Below are 24533 nucleotides of genomic sequence, written 5' to 3'. Positions count from 1 at the left end.
TTGAGTTTTAACACTTGTCTAATGAATGAGAAGGATCACCCGGGTTTACTGAAGCATTCAGAACACACTATTCTCAAACAGCCAGACTTTTGACTTTTAACATCCTCTATGCAAATTATTCTGGCCAACCAGGCCCTTATATACTCCTGGAGAAAACATCTATTAACCTGTAATATGGATGATATTAAGGTTTGAACATTTAGTATGAGCAATACAGACACAGATTTAACTGCTGTGACAAATAGCATAATCTTAAAATTAAATTCATCCACTTCTCATAAAGTAACAAGAACATAGTCTTATTCATTAATGATATATGCATTCTTGTATGCATCATTCTTCATTCTTTCAAACAGACATATTTATTTGTGTAAATATAGATTAATCCTTATTAAAGCTAATAAAGTTAAGTCAAGAACATTGAGTGATTTTCTCTTTTTCTTTTGTCTTTAGATTTATAATGGACAGCAGCAGACATTCACAAATAGAAAACATTTTAAAATTGAAATAATATTACAGTATTTACTTTATTTTTTGAGCCAATAAAAGCAGAAGAGACTTCTTACGAAATCATCTAAAAATCGTACCGACATTAAACTTTTAATCGCAGTGCATATTTGTATATATTTGATTACTTTACTATAGATTCATTGTTATTTTGCCTCTTATTGATATATTGTTTCTATATTTATAATCAACAGATTATATATTTTTTAAATCAAAGCTTGCAATGTTGGTTCAACTCAGAGCTACTTTTTAAATCCCTATGGAAACATGAATGGGATTTTATTTTATTTTGTGATATTTTTGAGAGGATTTTTTCACCTTCACTGGACAGTAGGAAAAGAGATAGGAAACAATTGGAGTGTAGAGAGGGGAACAAGACCAAGACCCAAAGGCTATGGCTAATACTTTATCTTATTTTACTTTACTTCTTGATCCAAAGTGGCTTAAAAAGTGAGCAGTAACTGTTGCGCTCTATTGAACATACGAGTCACACAGTTTGAGTGCCGACTTTCATGTGAATCAGTTAATTTACCACAATCTGATTGCTATCAGCAAATTACAATTACTGGGCAAACATTTCATCAACTACTTAATATTCTTGAGCCAGACTGGTAAAGTTTATAATGTGCCCCCATCACTTTTCTCATTTCTCTTATGTTCTTCCTCTTTTGAAGCACCAATTGCAACGTGTGTGTCCTGACTCTACTGTTTTGCCCTGTGCGTCAAATTAGCCTTGAACGGTCTGATACTGTAAGCCAGGGGGGGGGGGGTATCCAAACTCATTCCTTGAGGGCCATTGTCCTGCAGGGTTTAACTCGTAACTTGCCTCAACACTCCTCCTGGAAGTTTCTAGTAAGCTTAGTGTAACGGACGTAAACCAGTAAGAGCTGTGCGTGTAAACCTCACTCCCCAGGCCTCAAGAGGAGACGCCAGTTCGAGTCCCGCTCGGAGCGAGTCGAGTTGGACCAGTTTCATTTGGTGCCATGACCCGGATGGGAGTGAGGTTTAGAGGTGTGAGATTTATGGATGTAGGCCAGTAAGAGCTGTGTGTGTAAACCTCACTCCCCTGGCCTCAAGAGGCGTCCTAGCAACAGTGGCTAGCGGCTGCGGTCTTTAGCTTCCTTGTTAGCAGCCCCGTCTACCACACCGGAGACACCGGTTCGAGTCCTGCTCGGAACAGATAGAGTAGGACCGGTTGCATTTGGTGCCGTGACCCACATGGGAATGAGGTTTAGGGAGGTGAGATTAGTGGAAGTAGGCCAGTAAGAGCTGAGCGTGTAAACCTCACTGCCCTGGCCTCAAAAGGTGTGCTAGCAGCTGCGGTCTTTAGCGTCCTTGTTAAGCCTTGTTTATACTCGACGCGTCCGCACAAGCACGAGTCTCCGCTTACTGCGCGCGCACCTCTCCAAACGGACGAGGCGTTTATACTTGACGCGCTTGCCGTTGTGCTATTCTGTGAAACGACAGGGGACGACTCGGAGTAATTCTCCTCTAAACCACCAGGAATCAGCAGTGAAGAAGTCGTTTGCCGTTTATTAGTAGTTTAATTGCTGATTCATATAAAAAGAGTAATACATGCAGTAGGTTTATTGTACTTTCACTGCATGTAAACTAGTTAAACAACTGAAGCCTTATTGAAGAGAGTTTAAACCTTAAATTCATAAGCAGGGCTTACTTCTGCTATTGTAAGTTCATTTTGTAAGTGTAAGCAGTCACTTTAGACAAGTGCAAACTGGGTGCTTAATGCAAATGTATTCCTATTCACAAAATGAGAGGCTTTTATGGTCGCCCATCAATGCAAATTTCTCTGTGTATAGAAGGATCATAAACATGCTGGTACAGACGTACCAGTTCGGCCAGATTCGGCTCAAAGTCGTTCATCTTCGGATGCGGCGCCGCGCGCGATGTTACAAAAAGTGCCGTGCACACCGCCAGGCGAAATGGGGTCTTGCGCACCCAACGCGCACGACCGCCCACACCGCAATGACGTAATTTTTGCCACGCGCACCTTCGCGCTCTTGCGGACGCGTAGAGTATAACCAAGGCTTGAGCGTGCCCGCCTCCCACGCCGGAGACACCGGTTCGAGTCCTGCTCGGAGCGGATCAAGTAGGACCGATTACACAAGTAGAACCTTGATAAGCTGGTTCAGGTTTGTTTCATTGTTTGTTAAATTGGGTCTGGAGCTAAACCTTGCTGGACAGTGGCCGTCCAGGAGCAGAACTGGACACCCCTGCTGTAGGCTAAGATTATATTGTTCAAAAGAGAGTCTGACTGCCTCCAGTCACTCAAATTTCATGTGCAAGCACAAAAATCAGAAAATGGCTTTGATAAACCTCACTCTCTATGGAATCCGTTCACCTGCCAGGACCGAGCAGCAGTGACTCTGTCACTCAAACGCTGACTAAACTTCCCGAGATTGCTAACAGCACGGCACTGGAGCCGCTAAAGATCAGGCCCCTGCCCTGCCGAGCACGAGTCAAAACGGCAAACCCTTTCCGCCTCCTCCACGTCCGACCCGCATGCTTTCAATTACAGACACCTCCCCTCCTGCCAAGTCCCGTGCAGCGGAGCCATTAAAGAAACGCCCTGGACGATTTCATATAACGCTTTATCGTGACCGAACTGTGAGGCCGCCTGACAAAGAAGGTTGATTAATTGCATCTCCTTTGAGGAGAGAACTAATATGCAGCTGAAAAGAATGCTTAATGATGGTTTTTGCACTAGGGGGCAATCTGCATTCACCCTCGGCAGGGAGATCTAATTCAGCAGTCAGAAAATAACAATGGATGTACCAGCGTTGATGCTCTGTCCTGGCAGACAGCACTCATTAGTTGCCGGGGTCATGTTTGACTTGAGGGCAGAGGAGAATCTTCCCATTTCAGCCTTTTAATGAGATCAGAACTTGTTGAATTTGCAGATGTTACTGAGGACTTCAATCTCACCCCTCATTCAGTCGGAGTATAAAGACATGCAGACTGGATTATTAACAATTCGAAATAACCATTAAGTCTCAATTAGACTGTTAGTATAGTAATATGTAGAAGTGAAGTGCATGAGTTTATTATCGTTTGCTTTGCAGATAAAATGTGCAGGCTGGTTAATAGTCTTTATACAGTATTTTTATATTATTGATATTAAAGGGATAGTTCAGTTTTTGGGTGAACTAACCCTTTAAGTATACTTAGTATACTTATTAAGTATACTTCTGCTTAATTTCACATCATAAAAAATGGATCTTTCTGGCCCTGTGGAAAGAGCTTGCATACTCTAGAGTTTACAATGCAAAGACGTTAGCCAATAATCAAACATGCACTCCTAAATTCTCTCATTATTTTGTTCTGGGAAGATTTATTCATTTTAGTGAATAAGGTGGACGATTCATATATAAATTAATCGGTTTAAAAATATATTCTTCAATTTCACATCTAACATAAAAGTTTGTTTACATAACATGTGTTTGGACGTATATATATTATTGTATTTATATATTATATATGTCTGTGTACTATATATGTCTGTGTGTATATATCTGTATATATGTACACAGACACACACACACACACACAGACATGTGTCTGGGAACTTTCTCAGAACTTTAGCTAAAGTTCTGGCAGGGTTCTCTGAAAGTTATGAACAAACATTCCTCCAGTAATATTAATCGAACATTATCTGGTCTTTGATTATGTTCTCAAAATTATTATGCATCGTTCATGGAACGTTTTTTTTTTCCGAAACGTTTTAGTTTGACGTTTGTCTAACGTTTTTTAAATGTTGATATTTGTTTCAGAAAGTTTTAGAGAACATTCAAAAGTAACAATTCCATATTGTTTGCAAAATTATAAAATGGAATGTTCCTTTAATCTTCACATAACCAAAAAAAAAATGTTTCAGAAAAAACATTTTCATAACTTAATAGGAACATTAGCAAAACATTCTTAGAGCACACACTTTTTGTTTGCTGGGTTTAGACGGTTTCGTAATTTTTTATTCATTTGATTCCAATGCTTAATGGGAAAGTTCATTAGCTTAGAGCTTTTTATCTGATTTTGCTTGGAATCAAATGTTGTTATTCCTCTCAGAGCTGGTTGGATTGGTTCATGTCTTAGAACTATTTATTGAAGGCCTTTTTGAAATGCCCACAGAATGGAGGAAATAAATGAGAAAAATAACTAACGAACCAAGACCGTTGAAAAAACGGCCTGTCACTGTTGAGCTTCGTTGATACTGTTAGTCGGGTCCGGTTCCTGTGCGTATAACTCTGATGTGTTCACTCTTTCAAAAGCTGTAAGTCAGACATAAGGCCAACTGAATCTCGCTCCAGTGCGCTCAGACTCTTCCCTCCCTTCGCTACTGTTTCTCTCATGAGAGGATACCCCCCAGCTGAACTCCTCTGTCTTGTGTGTGAGAGAATATTTCAGTGACTCATTTCTTTCTTCCTGGCTGATGTTATATTTAAGGGAGACTAAATAAAGCTTCTCCACACTCGATATCTTCTGCATAAAAACAACATGAGGCCTCTCACACACATTTGCTCTGTTCCTAAACCCGAGCTGCCTACAGAGACAGTCTTTTAAGATATTGTCTTTGAGCTCCCGACTGAAAGGCTTTTGCAAAAAAAATATACCGCCTCTTAAGATACCTTGTTTTGAACCAATTCTATGTACACTGCAAAGAAGAGAAACATTTTCCCTTTCATTTTAATTTATTTTTCTTACCCCATTGGCAGACATTTTTTTCTAGTTTTAAGCACAAAGTTACTACATTTTGGTCACTTTTTCGAAAGCAAGACTGTATCTTGATGTTTAGATATTTGTACCAGAAAAATGAGACAAAAATACTGAGGAAGAATATATTTTTTTTTATGCATTTTTCAGAAAGCAAGACATGTTATCTTACAGTATGTAATTTTGCTTCTCAAGTATTGTATCTTGATTTAAGAATGTTTAGATATTTATTCTGGAAAATAAGTACAAGAATTATTATTTATTTTTTTATTTTTTTGCAGTGTATCCCTTCACTGAGAAGGCAAATTCAAAATGCATTGCAACAAGCACTGAAGATATTCTGTACTTTACTTAGTATTTGTGTTGTAGTATTAGTATTTTTATAATGATTTGAGTATTGCACCGTTAGCATATCAACAGTCTGTATTGGAATCACTATTGAGTCTCATGTGAAGTGCAGTGTGGTACATAGTTGCTGTTTCAAATCAGTCTTTTATGAGGTTCCATGATGGTTAGGATGCTGCCTAGGTAGGCAGCTCACTCAGAGCAATAGACACCCATATATGGGGCTAGAATTGTTGCATTATTCCAAATAAATAGATTGAGATCCACCAATAAATGTGAAGAGTTTCACAAAAATGTATAGAACTCACAAATAAATAAAATGAGATTTGCAAATAAAAACATATATTTACAAATGTTTTATGTTAACATTTCTCTGCCTGGCATTTATTTGTGAACTGCTTTCTGTGCATTTGTAAATCCCCTCACGCATCTGTGGATTTTGAAACGCTTCTAGCGTCGACGTGCAAACAAATCCACAAATAAGTAGACTCCACCCACATTTTACTCAATCCAATCAGATAACGGCTACATTGAGCTGACCAATCGTAGCACGTTCTCGCTACAACCAATCACGGTAGGGCTTTACACTCGGCGTGGAAACTTTTTCACAAAAAAAGGTTGTTGGACTTTAAGGCTACTTTATATTTCCATCAGGATAAACTCAGGATTACACACAAATTATGATCATCACAGATCATCAGTAACACCCTCTCTACACCGGCAAGCGGCGCGACACAGTGCGTCAAAAGCAAATAGTAGCCGATTATCTTCCCTGCTGCCGTAGCAGTTTCAAATAATGAAAAAACTAGCATGTTTGAAATGTTAACACTTCCCTATGTGACGTCTGTTTTCTTACCTGCAGATATGAAGTGTCTGCATAATCTTCCTTGCTGGCTATATGAAAATTCATAATACATGATACTACACTGGACGCGGCGGAGCGCAACAGGACGATTCACTGACAGTAAACGGATGCCCGTTATATTTTTAAAGTAGCGGCTTGGCCTACTCACACACAAGGTAGAAACGATGTAAGAAATGGCAAAACAAATGATTTTGTCTTTTAAAGCCCAATCACGCTGACAAATAGCTATAGGGCACAAATATTATGTAGAATACCAAATATGAGCCCAAATGACCATCAGTGATGCAAATACGAGCCTGAAACAGCATGTATGGGGTTTTGGATAATGCAATGCTGAAAAATACATCTTTGCATTATTTTGGATGCTGTAAGTAACTTTTACAATCAAAAACTATTAAGTCTGATTTATATGAAATATTATTTCTGTGATTTAAGTGTTTTAACTGATAAATAAAGGCATTATTGTCAGCTGGGCATTTAACTTTTAAATAAATGATATCTCTTGAAATGCAACAACCTGTCACACGTTTAAAAATAACCCACCTATATGTTCTCTACAAACAAAGGGAATCGTAATACAGGTAGCCTATTTAATGTGTAATATAGGCTGCTATTTATAATGCTCCATAGATCATTAGATCCACAGACCTGCTGCATATTCATCATTAAAACCTGACTGAAGAAGTGGTAAAAGCTGTTGGCTGTTGTGACAGTAATTTCACCTATATTACAAACTTGCGTATTTATCACAAGGTTGAATCCAATTATTCCTTAGCTTTTCTGTTCGATCTTGAATAACGTGACACTTCCATAACGTGTAGTTCCCATAATAGAGATGTAAGCGCTGTTTCTCTGGCATTTTTAAAGGCTCAGTCATAAATGGCCAGAAGTGTTTCACAGTCTAATGGTCGAACAACTCTAACGAAATCCAAATTTTAAACATATTTTACTGTAGCAATTTTATGGGCCTTACACTTCCTATTTGAGCCAATGCAGATGAATGAGCAAAGTTAGTTCAGGGCAAGACCGCCCCGAGTGTAAAACCCTACGTTGTAGCGAGAACGTGCTACGATTGGTCAGCTCAATGTAGCCGTTATCTGATTGGCTTGAGTAAACGGTGGGTGGGGTCTACTTATTTATGGATTTGTCTGCACGTCGACGCTAGAAGTGTTTTCAAAATCCACAGATGCGTGAAGGGATTTACAAATGCACAAGAAGTGATTCACAAATGCATGCAGCGATTTACAAATGCACAGAAACCGGTTCACAAATAAATGCCAGGCAGAGTTCCGTTTGTGACGTAAAATAGATTTGTAAATTATATATTTTTATTTGCAAATCTCATTTTATATATTTGTGAGTTTTATAGATTTCTGTGAAACTCTTTACATTTATTTGTGGATCTTAATCTATTTATTTGTTAATTTTATACATTTTTGTGAATCTATTTATCGCAATCTATTTTTTTTGTGGTATAATGCAACAGTTCTAACCCCATTCCCATATGCAGTTCCTGCTGCCTATCTGACGTCTGGAATTGTGAATTGCTCCATGCGCTCTTCTTGTCACTGAACGGCCCCCTGCAGGCTCACACTTAGGCTCTGTCATTGTGCCGTCAGACTGATTAGTCCTGCCGTTAGAGTCACTGTGCGTGTTGTGCTTTGATGCGTTCACTACTGTTGTCTTCATCGGTCGGAGAGTTTTCGAGCTGATGTTGCACATGCAGGTTTAATGTGGCCGGTGAGGTGTGTAAGTATTGTGTCTGGGACAGGAACGTAAGATATCGTGCCATGTCTCACTAGTAAGCCGATACCTCTTGCATATTGAATGAGTCGAGCTAATGCATAAAACTTGGTAAAAAACTGCTGCTGGTGGAGGTGAACAAGTGAACTGCATGTCATTTCAGGTCAAATGTAGATATTAATTTACTTTTAAAATACATAAAAGCATGCTCTATATTAATATATTACATATATATTCATATATTAGAAAATATATTTTTAAATATTTAAATGTAAATTTATATTTATAAAAATTCAGTAGAGGTTCAGCGAAAAAATCGGCAGCTGGCAGCAGGAAGTCGCTGCCGTTGACAGCCGGAAGCCCTGCCAAATTAGGAGGGACTTCGTGGCAGCCAATCAGTATTGTCCAACGTAGCAGCAACCAATCACATTTAACTGGAAGTCAAGCGATAGCAGCCAATGGTCAATGGTGGCGCTGGCAAATCTTCAGTAATGTTTTAGTAATTTTTTCTAACTAATTTTTCTTTCTTTCTTTCTTTCTTTCTTTCTTTCTTTCTTTCTTTCTTTCTTTCTTTCTTTCTTTCTTTCTTTCTTTCTTTCTTTCTTTCTTTCTTTCTTTCTTTCTTTCTTTCTTTCTTTCTTTCTTTCTTTCTTTCTTTCAAACTTATCTATCTATCTTTCTTTCTAAATAATCTTTCTTTCTAATAATCTTCTAACTTTATCTATCTTGTCTTTATTTATATCTAACTTTTCTTTCTAACTAATCTTTCTTTCTAACCTTTCTAAACTTTCTTTATTTCAAACTAATCTTTCTTTCTTACTAATCTTGATGATCCATCCATCCATCCATCCATGGTCATGTTAAAACATTCTAAATCATACTAGCAATGTGGTAAAGCATACTAGAAACATGGTAAATAATGTTAAACCATGCTAGAACATTTTCAAACTTTTTCAAACTTTCTGGCTAGGCTTTTTCAAGCCAACTTAAAGTTTGTCTACAAACTTTACCATCTAGTTCAGGATTGTTGTCGATCATTCTGATTTCAGAACAACAAATACCAAGCCAGTTTCAAAAGTTACAGCTGCTTTATTAAGCAAAGACAAGAAAGGTCATTGATCAGACAAAGTTATTTTTTCTATTCAAAGTTACTTTCATTATTTAAGTTTAATGAATGTTTAATTATGTTTAATAAATATGCGATATGATTACATAGCCATTTCTTTTTGTATGTATGTATTTCATTATTTAACAAACATGTACACTCATTCATAAATTATATTTATACATGTACGAATTCATAATTTCAAGTGTAGCTTAATGTTTTTTTTTTGTATTATATCTATGATCTTTGTTACTTGATTTATATTTGATAAACCTTTTTAATCAAATAATATAAAACAATTCCTAATAGAAGTATTTTATTTAAAAAAGTACTAAAATTTTATATAAATTGATATAATCATTTATTTGCCTGGATAAAAGCGGCATCCACCTCCGACTTCCGGTTATTAGTGGCTTCGTACGTCCAGTATTATTGGCAGATATCCTGCTGCCAGCTGCCGATTTTTCGAATAATTCTAGATTTTAGTCATGCACACATTTTAATAATGTATGTATATACTGTATTAATACACACAAGATTGTATTAGAAAAAAAATATTTGCAAAAATAAAATGTGTGTGTGTGTGTGTGTGTGTATATAGGCCTATATATATATATATATATTGATATTTCAAAAAAAAATAGATTTATATTTTTGATATTTATAATTTTTTTTGATTTTGAAAATATTTTATTTGAATACTGATTTACTTTCCAAGTAACAAGTTTAGTGTGTGTGTGTGTATATAATAATGCATAAAAATATAAAAACCTGAAAAAGTATTATTTTTGATGATGTTAAAAAAAAATTTGTTGATATTATTATTTATAACATTTTTAGATTTGATAAATATACCAGGGGTATTTGGTTTTGAAGATTTTGTTTGCTTGCACATGTTTTTAATATTAAAGGTGCAGTATGTAATATTGACAGCTAGTGGTTGAAATGGGTACTGCAGTCCAAATTCAAAATAATGGAAAGCAGGCGGAATCACACAGGCCAAAATGAAAACCGACATTCCGACAGGGAACACATTTAAGAGTAGAATAACTGGCTGTAGCATTGTTTTTCTGAGAAACAATATGTGCACTTAGCATGTTTCCTAATTATGGTATTTTATGCTTTAAAGGGGTCATATAATGCCATTTTTGTACAAGTTAATATGAATCTTTAGGGTCTAAATGAAAACTTTGTAATATACTTTTATTAAAAATTCCTTTAGTATTTTAAGAAAACACTAATTTGACCTGCTCAAAAACACCTCTGTTTTCAGCACGCCGTTTCAGTGTATATGCCTTTAAATGATAATGAGCTTGCTGACTCCGCCCCTCTGTTCTTTGGGGCGTTCTTGACACAACGCACATGGAGTGTTGCCTTTACAACAGTTGATGGTATATTTTGGCGAAAGAATGGCAGCGGGAGTCTCTGAGGACACATCTGTAGTGTTGCCATACCAATTTGAACCGGAGTCGGACCCGGAACAAGATGACGGCCCCGAAGAAGTTTGACCATTAAGGCTCGAACAGGACGTTTCTGAATGGTTGGTTAACGTAATGTCACTTTGATCTATTTTTGTATGTACTGTGAGGGTAGAGTGGTGGGATACAAACGCTATGTTTACTGTATAGGTTAGTTCGTAGACAGATTTATGTTGAAAAACTTTTTTTTGGTAAATGTAGGCTTGTCAGTGATGCGTAACGTTATCTAAGTGTTCGGTACAACTATCGTGACTGAAACATGACCTGTCATGTCAGTAATGATTCTAGCAGTAGTTGAAGGATACCTAAGAATTTGTTGTATGTTTGTTTAGTGCAGTACGAAAATGTTTTATGTTTTACTTAGTGTTAGCACGTTAACTGTAACACCTGCGTACACAATTTTTAATAACACAATAACCATAACGCGTTGTTCATTATAAACGTGGGATTATGAATTATATTGAGAACTTCGTAACGTTACATAGAATACATGCCGTAATGTACCCTGAGTGTAAACATTAGCCGCATTCATTGTGAAGCGTGCAAGCGATTTGCAAAGATTAATATGTATCGTAAAAGGTTAATAAAACGTTATACTCACTTCTTCAGGAGGTGCAGCAGGAACACGAATAGTTGGTACCGATTCCTTTTTCAGGAGCAGCTTCTTAGCAAAACCAGCTTTATACTGACCCTCGTTTAAAAAGCAGTCTGGTGAGAAATGATTCGCGCAAACATGAACGCATTTACGTTGATCGTGGGGAATATTCCCATCGTAAACAAAACTCAGCCACTGCTGTCAATCAAAAACCGTGGGAGGGGCGTCATGCGCCGTGTGACGTCACACGGTGAAACGGCTAGATGTGAGACAGGGGAATACATATAAGGAGATTAAAACAAAAACACTGGATGGATTTTATCATTATATGATGGTTGTGTACAGGCACTGCCAACACACATTGCAGTACAATCAACTTTTAAAGTGCATGTACCATTATATGACCCCTTTAATACAGTCAAACAAAAATTATATACAGCACTTTTATATATGTATATATCCATAACCATTTACCATAATCCATGCATTTCTTAATGTATATTTCTGCTGCCGAGAGCTCATTGTGTGATCTCCAGTCTTCTCATGCTTACAACACAAAGGCCCGTCACCTCCCCATGGTGATCAACACCTGACAATTTCATGACAGGAATAGAAGGACCCCTGTCTCTGGAGGTCCCGGATGACAGAAGGGAAATGCGCTAGCGGCATGCCTGGACACGAAGACAAATAGCTCTACGAGACAGCAGATAGAGGATAGGGACTCATCCGCTTTTCCCGCACTGGGAAGCGGAGGTGTATGAATTAGCGCTGATTCCCAGATCCGACCCTGGTACGCCCTCCTGATGAAGTCTGTCAGGAACAACCGAAGCGGCCAGTTTAAGCAGAGGATGTCAGATCCCTTTAGCATTGATTTAATGCACAGGAGATTGGCGTCATTAAGCTCATTGACAAATTGAGCCTAGCATTGGAAGGAGTCTAAGCACAAGGTGTTGGATACATGAATATAAATGAGGCAGAGGGATACAGGATGTGTGTGTGGGAGGAGTGTCTGTGTGCAGATAATGCCTTTAGCGTGAGTCGTCCCGGTGCTGTTTATGGCTGAATTATTGTGATGGTGTGCTTCTATAGCGTGGTATGCTGGGTTAGAGGTTAGCGAGGGCAAAAACAGCCCAACACCGCTGCTTCGCTGTAAAAACTAACTAAATAAATAAATAATGTTAAGCATTCCTGGGGGGCTTCAAACTTTACACAGATTTGTGAACACTTTATATATTTTTTCATTTTATGTTTATCAATATAATACATATCTGTCATGTTTAGTCAAACATTGAGCCTAACAACCCCCCCCCCCCCCCCCCCCCCCCCAAACACACACACACACACACACACACACACACAGTATATATGAAGGCTTCAGATGCCTCAATTATGTATTGGTTTCTACCCAAGTACCGACATTTCTGAATAAACTGAGGCTGGGATTTAGTGAGTTTGAAGTGGAAGTATTTGATGAATGTATATTATGTGCGGAGAGCATTCACTCAATATTATTATCTCATTTTTGACAGAGGTGGCTTTTAGAGGCGTTTGCATCAGAGGTCTTCATATATACACACATAGTACCGGTCAAAAGTTCGGAAACATACTATTTGTAATGTTTTTGAAAGAAGTTTCTTATGGTCATCAAGCCTGCTTTTATTTGATCAAAAATAGGGATCAGAAAAAAACGAATATTGTGAAAAATTATTACAATTTAAAATAAAGGTTTTCTCTGTGAATATACTTTAAAATATAATTTATTTCTGTGATGTCAAAGCTGAATTTTCTGCATCATTACTCCAGTCTTCAGTCTCACATGATCCATCAGAAATCATTCTAATATGATGATTTATTATCAATGTTTGAAACAGTTGTGCTGCTTAATATTTTTTTATAACCTTTTCTCAGGATTCTTTGATTAATAAAAATATTTAAAAAAACAACAGCATTTATTTAAAATATGAATCTACTACAGTTTGGATGTATAGTTTACTTGGTATTAGTATACTAAGACACATGTTTGTAATTTCTAATTACAAAATTTCTAATATCTAAATTTATCTTCTAATTTAAAAAAGTTATTTATTTTTTCTTTGTTTGAAAGAAATCAGTGCTTTTCATGTGACACCGAAGACTGGAGTAATGATGCTGAAAATTGCAGCTTTGCATCACAGGAATACATTATATTTTAAAGTATATTAAAATAGAAAACCATTATTTTAAATTGTAACAATATTTCACAATATTACTGTTTTTTTTTAAACAAATAAATGCAGGCTTGATGACTAGAAAGACTCTTCTGGTCATCAAGCCTGCATTTATTTGTTTAAAAAAAACAGTAATATTGTGAAATATTGTTACAATTTAAAAAAATGTTAAGAAGTTTCCTCTGACTGACATTATATGTGGATTTTAAAAGCTGGTGCCTACATTACAATGTGGATGACAGTGGAATTCTTCATCTGAGTTTGTGATGTCTTTCCTCCGTTTCATCCTTCAGGGTGAAATCTGTCACCGCTGAGCTGCTGCTGCTGCTGCTTGTTTCGGCTCATCTGGAGGGTTGCATATTTTACCGCTATCATTTAATCGGCCGCCGCAAGACAGGAGCCTACGAGCTCCAGTTTAGTTGTTCAGATTTATGGAGCTCAAATCCCCCCTCGTCTGGTCCCGGTGGCCCGGTCGAGCCGGGAGGTCGTGATTATTTTCTATAACCAGTCCAAAGCGGTTTGGCTGGGTCGGCTAAACCTGTACGCTGGCAGGAGTGTGTTGAGGGGAGGGGAACGGGGCCGGCGCCAGGGGAGCGTCCGTCTGCCGTGACATTATTTTAGATCAGATCCTCACTGAGATCCCTAATCCCTGATCTCACAGTCGGGATCATGGAACAGTTCAACGATATGTGGTCCTTTTGGTGGGACATATGCTAAAACGAGCATGCCGGTTATTATATCATTATGCAAACGATGCACATATGACACAGAGCATTTAGCATTCCATAAAGGCAGACGTCTTGCCAATGCAGTGAGGTAAACCAGAGGGTTCAGATCCGGTACACATTTGAGATGGTTTAGGCAAGTACGTGTAAGGCCGTGCCGAGAGCTGGCGCACATTTCTGAAATCTCTCTCGGGCCGTTGTGTGCGCCTGGCATCTTGCCTTCTATTGTTTGGGGAACATGTTTGCTAAAAAAACTGTTTTTGCTTAAGGATGCTGGGTAAGGGATGTCAAGAGATTTTTCAACGCTGGGATGTCAACTTCAAACTTTCATGTTAACATAAAATAAGAAAACTGACCTTATTGGCCTATAATAGCTAGATTTATTGTGCATGACTTATTGTAACTAGATATAATGTCCGTCTTGGTACTATATTGGCTATTAGTAGTTTTTTTATTGTTAATATTCTCATTCATATTTTTCTTTTGATAAATAGCCATCTAGTTCAATTAATATGTATTTATTTGTTTGTTTAAAGTTATTTTATTGGTTAAATAGATCAATATTAAACAAATAAATAAATACAAATTTTATTTTAATGTTAAATATTATTTTATTTTATTTATTTTTAACAGCAATGATATCCAATAATGGATATAGTAGCGATTATAATTTTTCAATACTTTGTAGTTTTCTGTGGTAGTATATCCAGCCTTTCTAAAACCTTTCCAATATTGAATGCAGTCATTAAAAGTTTAAGATAATAAAAGTTACCACAAAAATTGAAACTACAGACAGATTTGAAAATGAAGCCGTAGCATTTAGATACATGAAGTTTCTCTCACGGGTGATTTTGACCTTCAGCCTCTACGTACTTTTGACAATCCATTAAATTCCCAGTAGATAAAATTTAATGTCGTCCTACTTTTTTTTTTTGTTCTTATTGAATATGCAGTTTCACTATGAAATGTTGCCTTTAATGAGGAATGGATAGTAAGAGTACTTTGTCAAGGTCAGATCACGTAAAGTCTCTCCACGTCTCGCTCTGAGAGACAGCAGAAGCCCAGGTGTTCACACCGCCCGTGTCTGTTTTATTTTACGGATGTTTATGTAATGCGTTGTGAGCACAGAGGTGAGGGGGTCGGGTTGGCTGCTGTCCCTGTCAACTCGTGTTTACAGCATTTAACGCTGACGTGAGCAAAAGCCCCACTGAGGATGACTCTAAACAAACAAGCTGGCCATGGATAGTCCTCACCATAGCAACCCCAAACAGACTACCTCCGTTTAAAAGACTCGTATTTAAAGCATTCCTATGTGCGAATATTTTCTTAACAATCGCCTGGAATGAAGAAAGTGAACAGCATGATTGATATTCAAAATTGCAAGCAAGCACTGCTTTGTTTAAAGTTTGTATATCTGCAGTCCTAGATTAGGTTTCCCTTTTTGAACGATGAAAGTATATTATTGATACCTGCTTATATAAACAGATCTTCCTTACACGCAGGTGCATAACGCATGTGCAAGTTGACAGTCGCCTTTAGTCTTTTTGGTGTGTTCAAGCGCAACATTTTGGCCGAGACACAGCCACCTCGAGGCGAAAACACACTCTGTTTTCGTCGCCTTTAAAGGTGCAGTGTGTGATTTTTAGCGGCGCCTAGTGGTGAAGTTACGAATTGCAACCAACAAAAGTTACGGTGGCCGACAGGAAAATATGTCATCGTCTGAGACAGCAGAGAGTAGCCAGTTCAGCAATGAGGTTTCTTTACAAGGATACATTAAGAAATTATGTTTACTTAATTATTCAGTAAAACTATGTTATTGCGAATATTATTGTTCCTTGTTCATCATTGTGTTTTATTCGCTGAACTAAGCTTGCTTCCTTCCACGAAGAGCAACATAGTAACTAAACGTGTTTGTCCGTTTAGGGCTACTGTAGAAACCAGTGTTGTGCTAGTTACTAAGATCTAGTTACAGTTACTAGTTACTTCATTCAAAAAGTACACCAAAAAGTAATGCATTACTGTTAAAAGTAACTTTTTAGTTACTTTAAAAAAAAAATCTTTAATGTTCCCATTAATGTTCTTTTATGCGTTATGGTCTACACAAACACAAAACTGACTTAAACAGAAAGTAATTTTTAAACACTAATTTATTTAAGTCAGACCAGCACAAACTGAATATATCACAAGGATTTCTGAGGTGACTCGCTATGCTGACTCGCGATCTTCGCAGTAGACACGCCAGAGAGAAATGCACTTTTCATACGGATTACATAAGCAGAGAGCAGTCTGTAGTCTGTTTTCTTTCGTTTTGAATTCTTCTGTTTAAAAGTAGACATGTCTGTGAGGCAAGTAGGTTACCTTATACGCCGAGTACTCACGCGCTGGCGCCTCCGTTTCGTGATTATCTATCGTCTGCTATATTTACTTCTTATTTATTAAATCCAGGCAATTGGTTGATGAAACATTGATTAAAATTAAGATACAATTAATACAAAACGAAATTCACTTTAAAGAAAGATTTTTTGCTTTCTGTTTGATGTCTCTGTGAAAGTTTTAAAGCATATTTTAGTGCCGCTTTCAAAGAGCTCACGTACGGAGAACAGTCACGTCCGTAACATTGTTTCTTCCTCATAAATGCGAACACTAAAAATAAAATAAAATAAAATAAATATTGACTGAGAGCCAACCCTTCTTCATCCGGTGGGTAGTATAACTTTGGTTTGCGCAGTGTAATTCACAGAATTACTAAACAATATTTTAGGCCTATAAAATTCAGCCCGTATAAATGTGCCTTTTCTAAGCTTAGAAAATGGACAAAAATCATTTGATTCTAATCATAATGTAACATTATTGTGAAATTGATTTCTTTATAGGCTATTTGCTATTAGTATAGTAAATCCTTATGTTTTTATCCAACTAGACTATGTGTGGGCCTTATGTAAAATACGGGACAAATCGCTTCCCTTATTGATTTGATACGTGACGCATCATTTTACTTGTAAATACGGGACAATTCCGTATTTTAAGGGACGGGTGGCAAGCAACCCTACCACCAATCCTACAATGCGTCGCTGCTGCAAACAGGTTAGGCTGTAGGCTACACTTCAGCCAAAATTAATTAATTAAAAAAAGTAACGGACAACGCACCATATGGTAACGGTAACGGAGTTAATTTATTTAAAAAGTAATGCGTTACAGTATGAGTTACTGTCAAAAGTAACTGCGTTACAGTAATGCGTTACTGCCCAACACTGGTAGAAACATGTCGGCCCATTTCAATGTAAGGGGATCCGTGGTGTATGTTGATAAAAAATGCTCATTCTAAAGTAATACAAATATAACAGTTCATTAAGTAAGGTCTTTATACACCACTAAAAACTTATTTTTCAAGGTAGTGAGGAAACGCGCTCTGTAGCGCTGTGTGTTCGCTGTCGGCTACGGTAGAAACATGACGACACAATATGTCGACCTCCATAGAAGGGGGGCGCCCGCGGTTATGGGGATATAAATGTCTCATTCTAAGGTAATAAAAACATAACGGTTCATTATGCAAGGTCTTTATACACCACTGAAAACATAGTTATGGATCTTATATTGCATTTCTGTCAATAGATCCTCAGAAATATTACACAATGCACCTTTAAAGCACTGTGGACGCTGACAGCTTGTGCACACTTTATGACCACGTTTATGTTAAAGGTGACATATTATGCCCCTTTTCACAAGATGTGGTGTCCCCAGAATGTGTCTGGGAAATTTCAGCTCAAAATATCCCCCAGATCATTTATTATAGCTTTTCAAATTTGCCCTTTTTTGGGTGTGAGCAAAAACACGCCATTTTTGTGTGTGTCCCTTTAAATACAAATGAGCTGCTGCTCCCCGCCCCCGTTCAGAAGAGAGCCGATCCTTTACACGAGCTTCGGATACTCCGGCAATAACAAACCCGAATTTCACCAAAATCATCCAAAAATAGTGAGTACAGCCTTACAGAGAGACTCAGGAAGAGGTTGCAACTTTAAGACGCAGCTGCTTATTTCTGAATGGTTAGTGGATAGGCTAGTTGTTGTGGAAGTACATTGATTCATTTGTCGACTTCCATGTACCGCCATGTTTAACTTTTGCACAAGTTGACACAGTTCCCTGAGGTCTTTATAAGGCAGCTTTGTGATTGTTTGGTCAAATAGTGTTCTGTGCTCATCTGTGCAGCCAACGATAGAACTGTTTGCATGCTTTGCTTGAACTTTTGCCATTGCGTTAGAACTGGTTACTTTGTTGTCGCTTGCAAAAACTAAAAGGCGGCACCCTGGGTGGAAACGTGCAGATTAAGGGGCGGTAATATTATAATAAGATCCCCTTCCTACGTCAGAAGGGGAGCGAAATCTGATCGGCTTATTTTTTTACATGCTTGCAGAGAAAGGCTTACCAAAACTTATAGCACTTTAAGCTGTAGTAGGGAGTTTTGAGAAAATGTTGACTTAGCCTGAAAATTTGAACAAGCACAACTTACAGGTCCATCCCCCTTGCTCTCTGCTGCGCTACAGCCCTCCCTCCACAGCTCCTCCCCCACAGCGAAGCCTGCCGTGAACGCGCAGGCTAGTAAGCAGGACCACCGATGACGGCGGATTATAAACAGTTATGGAACATTCACTTATAGGGACGAAACATCAACAATATGCTGTACATTGACTATGGCCTGCCCATACTTTGACTACAAACTTGGTCCTCAAATCATTATATATTTTGCAATACATGTAACTTTATAACGTTGCAATCTTTCTATAAGTTATAAATAGCTAGTAAGATAACGTTAAAGGATTAGTTCCCTTTTAAAAAAACGTTGGCTGATAATTTACTCACCCCCATGTCATCCAAGATGTCCATGTCTTTCTTTCTTCAGTCGAAAAGAAATTAAGGTTTTTGATGAAAACATTCCAGGACTTTTCTCCATATAATGGACTTCAATAGGACACAAACGTTTCAAGGACCAAATGACAGTTTCAGTGCAGCTGCAAAGGGCTTTAAACGATACCAGACGATGAATAAGGGTCTTATCTAGCGAAACGATCGGTCATTTCAAAAATAAATAAAAAACTTTTAAGTTTTATAAGCACAAATGCTCGCCCTGCTCTGTTCTGTGATGCACGTTCGTGATCCTGTTCGGACTCGTTCATCAAAATGAACAAATCTTTTTTCGAGTCATTTCGTTCGTTGAATGAATGAAATGACTCCGAAAAAGACTCGTTCAAAATGAACAAATCTTTTTTCGAGTCATTTCGTTCGTTGAATGAACGAAATGGCTCGAAAAAAGATTCGTTCATTTGGATGAACGAGTTCGAACAGGAGAGTCATGAACGACGGTACGCGCTCGTGCTGTGCAAGAGAGGGGTGATCAGCACGTACACGAGCGTGATTGACACTGCTAAGACATTCCTCCTGGCTCTGATTGGTTGTTTCTGACTGGGAGCGGTGTATTTCTGCAAATGGCAATAGGACCACAGGGAGGAGCCAGAGGAGCATGATTTTTTCATAGATTATCTGTCTCATATTCTACTGTCTGGACATAATGACAGTTTTAACAAATATTTGTTTACAAAAGTTACCTACTGCAGCTTTAAACATGGGAAAAAGTCCGATTTTCATGATATGTCCCCTTTAAAGATTCACAGTTTTATCATAATTAATGGTGCTTTTCTATTTTAAAAAAAGCTACCAAGAAGAGGTATTTGTTGTATCATTCAGTTGAATTGAATCATTGCAGTCCTTTTAATAGTAATGCTAGGGAACGATTGGCAGACAAGAAGCTTGGGCTGAATTCACACGGTGAATATATTTCTCTCTCTGTCTCTGTCTCACAGCACATATCCGAATTGCTGGCGGTCGTTAGACTTCCATTCATCCACCCCAGTTACCTGCTGAATGTGGTGGATAATGAGGAGCTGATTAAATCGTCCGAGGCTTGCCGAGACCTGGTCAACGAGGCCAAGCGGTACCACATGCTCCCTCACGCGCGGCAGGAGATGCAGACGCCCAGGACGCGGCCGAGACTCTCTGCAGGTTTGACTCAACCTTTTACATTCTAGTTCTCATCTGTCTTTCACTAGTATCACATTACCGTAGCCAGAACTTTGACTAAACAGCATAAGGTCTGTCCCACATCGCAGCTTATTCTGGCTCGAGAACCAGCCGCTTACAGGAAGAGACCGTCTGGCTGAGATATAAAACGATCAATCACAGTTTCGTTTTATGAGCTGTGTTGGAGAAGGTTCATCTGAAATAGATGATACCACAATATGTGATTTTTTTCTTAATCATAATTATGGATATTAAATGGTTCATGAAAAAATCGATTCTGAACTCCTAAAAAAAAAATCCACTTTCCATGCACTTCAAAAGGATGCGGACTCACGCTGGAATTGATACGGAAAAACCAATACCATCGTTACTGATCTTATCACTGTGCTGAGATAGGAGGGGTTTTGAGAGACAGAGTCTCCCAATACATTTTTTCTTTTGGTGACTTTTTTAGAAATAAGGTCATGTGTAATGTATATTATGAGAAAATTAAAGTGTTTGACCTTGGATGCATGAAAACCTAAAGTAGGAGACCTTAAAAACAAAAACTTTAAAATAGAACAATGACTAATAAAAAACGACATAGATGACGCCGTATGTTTGGACAGAATACGAGACAGGGTTCTTTATTAAATTCATAAAAGACAAAAGAGTTACAGGAATACTGGATTCTAAACCTCAAAGAAATGCCACAATCAAGACCTCGAAGCAGATATGAGGGAGAAACACCCAGAAACACCAGCCGCTCCAAGTATAAGGGTCTTTGCTTACCATTAATGCTTGGATAACACACATACGTCTCCTTTGATTAATAATAATTGTCTGTGCAGTGGCTGGGATATACGTAAACCTTCCAACATCTGTCGCCATGATTTTTGGAATAACTTATCACGAGAGGAAAAAATGACGTTTTAGTCACATAACATCGGTTAATGGAAACGCCGTCATTTCGCAATAGTTTTTTGTCATTTTTTGACATTTATAAAACATTGCAAAAGTTTTCCGCAAATCTGTAATGGAAACGCGCCTGATGTGGTTATTCTGATAGCTGTGCATCTCACTGTCTCTGTGGCGGCTCTAACCGTATCTGAAGTCAATCTCAGACTGCTGTAAAAATGCAAGCAAACTAATTTATGGTTCAATAAGGCTGTCCTCTTGCAGCGCTGTGAATCACTCTCGCTCTCCTCGCGCAGCCGCTCCAGCCCCCATGATTCCCTCAGCGAGGCGTGAGCCTGTGAGTGAGCTGTACATTTATTTAATCTTGATATACTGTGGCTCTCTTTCTCTCGCCCCTGAGTTTTATTGATCTCTGCCCACTGCTGTATAAGAGCTGAAGCCCTCCCCCACCGGACCCAGATCAATGAGCAATATCACACACACACACACACAGAAAACACACATCATAATTACCATTTGTATGTGTCAGAGTTGGGAAAGGTACCTGAATCTGTAGTAAGATGCTCATAATTTGGAGCAGTTAAACTACAGTCTAACAGCTCTTTTTTTTAGATAAATATATAAATAAGTCGAATCTAATTAGCTGGCAAAAATGTTTAATATTTAACATCAGATGATTACAGAATTTGCTGTATATAGCGCAAAAAAACATTGAATTAATTCATTTAAAAAAAAAAACGAGTGAATGAATCAAATGATTTAATTGATGAGAGCATTAAAGATGCAACATATGAAAACACAGTTTTGATGTCATAATTTTTGGTTGCAGTATACTTACTTTTATTGATGTATTAAACAATTATTGATATCCAACCTGCTCTACAATGCAAGAAATGTATAGACTATCAGTAAACAATGATATTTTTGTCTTTTCCACAAATAATGCACATGTATAGTTTAAGCAGATTTAAAATATACACATATAGGCTACTTTTTTGATACTTTTGTAGTGTTTTTTTGTACTTTTTTGGAGCTTGACAGCCTGTGACCACAGTAAATTGTTGTTGTTGTAAGGAAATCTTTGATTTTTTTAACCAATTAATCTATTTTTGTGGCAGAAATGGAATCAGTTCTCGGTTAAACTACTCCTGTAACTAAATACTTAGTTCAAATCCCACGCCTATGTCTTAAATCTCTGAATATTTGTTTGTTTTTTATATTGGTTTAATTTACATCAAATGTCTAATTGAGTTGATTCACTACAGTGGATTGATTGAGTAGAATGAATCAAATCACTAGAATGAATTTGTTCTTTAGAGTGATTCATTTCACTAAAATGACTTAGATTTTTCAACCCTACATGAGAGAGAAAAGTAAAGAGCATGTTTGATTAGAACTTAACACGTGTTTTGTCACACTACAATTTCATGGAAAAGTAGTTTGTTCCTGTAAAAGCTACACTATTGTCACAATACTGAAAAATGGAGGTAGGTTGTTCTGGCCTTAAAAGTGATTCAGATAGTTCTGAGCAAAGCTCTGAGATTTTTAGTGAGTCAGTCAAGCGGGACAAGTCGGCCACACTAAAACATCACACTGCTTGCTTTATTCCAATTGACTCCAGAAATGCCAGGGTTCTTCTTAATAAACAACTCTAAATGCTTGGTAAATACGATGCATAGTTTCCAAACTTTCAGCACATGTTTGTTTTTTACTGTTAAACGAGGTATTTATGGAAATAAGTAGCCTCGGCAGAGGAACAAATTGCTCTTGGGCTCTAGATTTTTCCTACTTGGCATCCAGGATTCGGAGGCTCTTTTTAATAAAGCAGGTTTAAGGTTTAATTATTGTCTGAAAGGTGTTACGAGCCGTGCGTGAATGTCGTGTCACCCCACAGAACTTATTTTCTGCATGGAGGAGTTAAAGTAATTGGTAAACAAATGTCATTTTACAATGCTGAGTGAGATTTGTTTCTGTGGTGTGACAGCTGGTAAATGTTTCAAGCAGCAATTTTAACAGATTGAAGATTAATAACTTATTTGACCAGTTTTCATCGTTTTTTTTAATTGTTAGTATGAGATGGTAAATCCCAAAATATACTGCTTCAACATACTTGAATGTTCAGCGTTTACAGTTTTTGAGCATCTTTATTCACTAGACCTTTGTTAATTATTAACAAAGTAGTGTTATTATAATTTTTTTAGAAATGTACTGTAGAAATGTACCCATGGTATTCCTTGAATAGCTAACCTTAGTTGTGTATGTTTCAATGCTCAGACTTCATCTCAATGTATTGATGCTCAGACTTTGTCTGACCAGTACAAATCCAACAATTGTTATTATACCACAGTTAGGACACCATTAACGTTTTGCCACTGACATAAGAACATTTACCGGCCATAAATATTTTACCAAATTAAATTATTTACCAGCCATGAAAAAGGCATTAATCCATTATTAAAGTTATTCAGTCAATAGCAGTGATTGATTTTTAACATTAGAAACGCAGCAAGCTGCAGGTTCTTTAGGCTGCTGTCACTTTAAGACCGAATGCATGGATCCAATATACTGATACATTCTTAACACATGCATTTTCTTTCTCAACTGTTTCATTTAAGCCATAACCAACTGTTTACTAGGACACTCACAGAGGCGGGCATTTTTTTAATCATTTTGTGTAAATTTGTCTGTTCAATCGCAAGAAGACATGAAATACAGCTCAATATTTGCGCGCTGTCTGAGACGTGGCTTTCTGGGTGCACGCTTTGGATGTTTAAACTTCCCACACACCGTGCAAATAATTAATTGAGTTCCATTTTTCATAATCTTTAGCTTGATCCAGTCTTTTGTGACGATGGAGCACTGGCCAGTCAACTGTCCCGTTCGTGTTATCGCAACATTGCATTGTTAGAATTGATTGAAATGTTACCGACCAACTGGCGATTGACACTGTTTCAAGTGATATTTTATACATTTTGTTTTCATTGTTTATTATCTTGAATGAGTATTCAATTTTTAATGATTTTATTCATGCATTTAACTTTATTATTATTGATGTTGATGTTATTGTTGATATAATATTTATAATATTAATTATTTAATATAGATAATAAAAAAAACATTAATGATTTATTATAGGAAATATAGTATTTTCCTTTCAATTGTTGGTTGATGTCCTACACTTTTTTTCTTTTGGATGTGTTTGCTTTTATGATCTATCAGGGTACCACCCCAGTGCTTTTTCTGTAAGGCTGCTTGGTTGGACACACGTC

The 24533-nt window shown here is 37.4% G+C and overlaps 1 protein-coding gene across 1 annotated transcript in view; it reads left to right on the top strand.

Moving 5' to 3' along the window:
• klhl29 (kelch like family member 29) overlaps positions 1 to 24533 on the top strand; it is a 275193-nt gene that overhangs the window by 211894 nt on the left and 38766 nt on the right. The window contains exon 9 of the mRNA XM_077219873.1: positions 20151 to 20349. Coding sequence (XP_077075988.1) covers positions 20151 to 20349 — 199 coding nt within the window. The remainder of the gene's footprint in view (positions 1 to 20150; positions 20350 to 24533) is intronic.

Source organism: Siphateles boraxobius, unplaced genomic scaffold, assembly GCF_051911475.1.
Source record: "Siphateles boraxobius isolate OS27281-9 unplaced genomic scaffold, OSU_SipBor_1 8, whole genome shotgun sequence".
NCBI lineage: Eukaryota > Metazoa > Chordata > Actinopteri > Cypriniformes > Leuciscidae > Siphateles > Siphateles boraxobius.
This window is presented reverse-complemented; position numbering and strand designations above follow the sequence as displayed.